Consider the following 4,217-nt stretch of genomic DNA (forward strand, 5'->3'; position numbering starts at 1 on the left):
TTTCAGACTTCGGATCTTATAAAGAACAAAACCGAAGTTTGGAACTTCGATTTCCACGTGGCATCATTTGATTCGCCAGTTTCATAATTTACGAATAATTAGGTTAAATGTGCATTTAAAATGGCAGTTGTAAAATTTGAATCAAAACCGAAGTTTTAAACTTCGGTTTTGCCACGTATCCCAACATGTCAACGAGTCTCAGCCACGTCACAGCTTTTCTACATAAAGGACCAAAACCGAAGTTCCAAACTTCGGTTTTACCAAATCCGAAATTTGGAACTTCGGATGTACCATTTATGTAACAAATTTCGTGAATTTTCTATTTTTGCAAGTAATCCCCTAAAAGTTACTATTTAAAAAAAAATCCACGATGTCCCCTGAGTTATTTTTTACATAACACCTTTCAAATTATGTAAAAGACTACTAAATTTAATTATAAGATCCCATATATTTTTGAAATTTATAGTTTTTAAAAGTAAACAACTATTAAAATAACTTTCTAATATAATTAGCTTTGAAAAAAAATAAAAAAAAAATCATGACACCATGAAATTTTGAGTCTAGATTCGTCACTACTTCACACAACAATTTTTTACAACCGTTCTCTCTATAACTCTGTTACACAACCTATGTAAGTCATAATCATACCACAAAAAACTTCTCGCAACGTTATCACATCAAAGACTCATAGTCTTCACTATGAATGTTGTCGCATCTCGTACTATATATAATATATAATTCCATCGGGAAGTAATCTCTTTGCTCTCGCGTAGAGAGATGGATGACTTTTTTTCCCATGGGTGGATAAATCTTACACATGGGTAGAGAAACGAGTTCTCTATAATCTATTATAGGTTAGAGAAGAATTGTCTACACATCACCTCCCCTATACCTCGCAAGCGCGGGATTGTGTACTCCTGTTGTTATTGCGTAATTATAATATATAATCTAAAAAAAAGTGTTAAATTTGGCTTTCAATTTGCGTGTAGAAACAGTAGAATGTTTCGGTTCTCTCTTTCCTATACATATACATTAAATGAACATAGCTACATACATACCCTGATACCCATGCACCCATACAAAGTAAACCCAAAGTGAATTTACTCCCAACTCATTTGCCTCCCTTTAATTTACACAAACACAGCACGTACATGGCTGCCAATTCGAGAAAGAGCACATCGGAGATGTTCATATCCGGATCAAGGCCTAAGAAGAATCGAAATCATCGTGTTGCTAATGTAACTGCAAATAGAGATCATTTGATAATTGACAATACTACTACTGATACAAGCCCTGTTGTGATTAAGCCTAAAACGCCAGTCATTACAGTGCAAAAAGTTCCGGTTTTGTATTACCTGACTCGAAATGGTCACATTGAACATCCACATCTTATCGATGTGCCTCTTTCTTCTCCACATGGCTTATATCTTAAAGGTAATTTATCACTTTTTTTTTTCTTTTAATTCTATTGTAAATGTAAAATTAAATATACATTCAAAGCTTCAAACGAGAAACACAAAAGGTACAAATGAGAAACACAAAAAGTGCAAAACTGTGAAAACTTGAAAACTATAAGGGTTGATGTGAATACTAGTGTAGTTAAATGTTAAAATCAAAACATTTTGAAAAATCGTCAAAATTACCTTTAAAATCAAATTTATATTTTTCGTTCAGATTTGTACATTTAGTGTGTGAAAATCTTAGAAACGGCCTATTTCAACGTGTTTGTGTACATCCTAGTAGTTAATTTCTATGCATAACATATATTTTTGCATTGGATTGAATCTGTTCTACACTAATTTGTACTATTTTTATTTGCAGATGTTATGAACACATTGAATAATCACAGAGGAAAAGGAATGGCAAACATGTTTTCATGGTCTTTCAAACGGTACATAACATCAAAGACAAAAAACAAAAGTTTACGTATCTTAATATATTATGTTCTCCTGATTCATGACGTTTTATAATTTAATGAATCTAGGATATACAAAAATGGATATGTGTGGCACGATTTATCAGAAGATGATTTGGTTGAAGCAACCAACAATCACGACTACATCCTTAAAGGAACAGAGCTTCTTCAAACAACAGAAACAAACAATTTCAACAACGAATATTGTATCTCTAACACAACTGCAGCTGCAACGATTATAAGAAGACGAAATCAGTCATGGAGTTCGTTCGATAATCCACAAGAATACATGGTAGTGAAATGTGAATCCAGTAGAGAACTAGCAGCGAATTTTGCTGCCGATGCAGCCACTCAAACAGATGAGCAAACGAAACGACGTAGTTTTAAACACGAAAAACAGGATCACGTGACGATGATATCGGGAATATCATCACCACCTTCACATTCGAGTTCGGAGGTTTCTGATGGAGTGATTGGAGCGAGATGCGTTGATCAGACGGTGAACGATAGAGGAAGAGATCCAACGGTTGAAAATCAGGATGATGCTAGTGGGAAAACGAAAGCTTCTCAAATTTTGAAGCAGCTGATAGCGTGTGGGGCGCCTTCTCGGATAAAATGTAAGTAATAGAAGTAAATGTATTAGTGAATTACTGTAGTAAGTATGTAATGTACTCTAGTGTCTATCAAATATGAACATATGTTACTGTTTTGTACAGTCTGATTCTATGTATGGAACAATATTTCGTTTTTGGGTTTAAGCTATAAATAAGCCATATATTTTTATGTTTATTTCATTATAGGCTATATACCCAAAATAATATTATTGTAGCACATAAACTTTAAAATAGCGTATTCATATAAACTACAAAGAACTTGCGGGCATAGCTCAACAGTTTTCCCCATTTACTCATGCCAAAAAATCGCCGTTCAAAAGAAATATATATATATATATATATATACACTACAAAACTTTTTTAACCTAGAAATGAAAAAAAGTGATGACGTGTAATCCTACATGGCGATGACTTGGCTTTACAAGTAGGATTAATGTTGCTATTTAAATAAATTTATTAAACTGACACTAATTCACATTGGCAATTCGTCGAACAGGTATCAGACACAATCTCACCCACCACAATATCCAGTACTTTACACAATCTCAGTTCATACCCTGCCCTAGTCCTCAAATTTACGGAGTATTTCAACCCTAGTAACACTGATATCGAATGCTATTGTACATCTATCGCCATTATATGTCAACTCCCGTCACCTAAATCGTCTTTGCAGTTCATCAAAACAGTCATCAGCTCAATCAAGTTCAGTTATGAGGATATGTTTGATGGGCTAGTTGATGCTCGTAAACGGTTTAGGTATATCCAGTTCGATAATGTTTGATTTATGGATTAAAGGTTTGTGTGAATTGAAGAGAGGTGATGAGGTGTACAAATCTTTTTACTTAATTAAACGAAACACGTTGGTGCCCAAAATCGAGACTTGTAATTGTATGCTAAGTTTGTTTGTTAGATTGAATTATACACATGCTGCGTGGGTTTTGTTTGTTGAAATGTTTAAATTGAAGATTGATTCAACTGACATTCATGGAATTTTAGAGTTATTGTATTAAACTTGGTTAGGTTATATGGAGTAGAGATGAAGAAGATGAAGATATAGAAGAAAATGACATATCGGCGTTTAGTTTAATAAGAAAGAAAAAAAGTTAATGTAATTCTTTTTACCGGTTGTACCGGTAGCCGGTCACGATTTGTGGACATGAATACAGTTTTTGAAACTTCGTTTGCTACAATGGAATTTTTGGGTTATATAGTCTACGATGGAACAAAATAGAAAGCATATGACATATTTATAGCTTAAACCTTCGTTTTTATAGGGTTTAGAGATACATGTTTCAAAGCATGGTAATTAACTATTTAAGAGCTCTTATGTGTAAGTTATTATTGTAAAGAGATGTTGATTGATAGTCCATACATACATGTAATTGACCTGTAATCAGTGTTGTAAAACTCCTCGAGTACTCCCAATTAAATCGCGGTTATTAATTTTTTAAAAACAGGTTGATTCGACTTTTCAAAATCCGTTTAAGTAATCGGTAAACGTCGGTTAATAGGTCAAAATCAGATTTGTTAGTCAAAGTCAGATATAGTAGGTCAAAATTGGTCAAAGTCAAATTTAGTTAACTTTTTAATATGAATTAAAATTAAAATTAAAATTTTAGAGTTTTTTAATAATGAATTATTATATACCTCTTTCAGATTTATGTTTCTGAACAATTACTGTATATTAA

The 4,217-nt window shown here is 32.9% G+C and overlaps 1 protein-coding gene across 1 annotated transcript; it reads left to right on the forward strand.

Annotated features, from left to right (window-relative positions):
* Positions 1-1,151: 1,151 nt before the first annotated feature.
* LOC139889784 (protein SOSEKI 5-like) lies at positions 1,152-3,636 on the forward strand. Its single transcript, XM_071872717.1, has 5 exons — positions 1,152-1,434; positions 1,822-1,891; positions 1,985-2,513; positions 3,026-3,304; positions 3,550-3,636. The coding sequence occupies exons 1-5, from the start codon at positions 1,152-1,154 to the stop codon at positions 3,634-3,636; spliced, it is 1,248 nt and encodes a 415-aa protein (XP_071728818.1).
* Positions 3,637-4,217: the final 581 nt, after the last annotated feature.

Source organism: Rutidosis leptorrhynchoides, chromosome 2 (assembly GCF_046630445.1).
Source record: "Rutidosis leptorrhynchoides isolate AG116_Rl617_1_P2 chromosome 2, CSIRO_AGI_Rlap_v1, whole genome shotgun sequence".
Taxonomy (NCBI): Eukaryota; Viridiplantae; Streptophyta; class Magnoliopsida; order Asterales; family Asteraceae; genus Rutidosis; species Rutidosis leptorrhynchoides.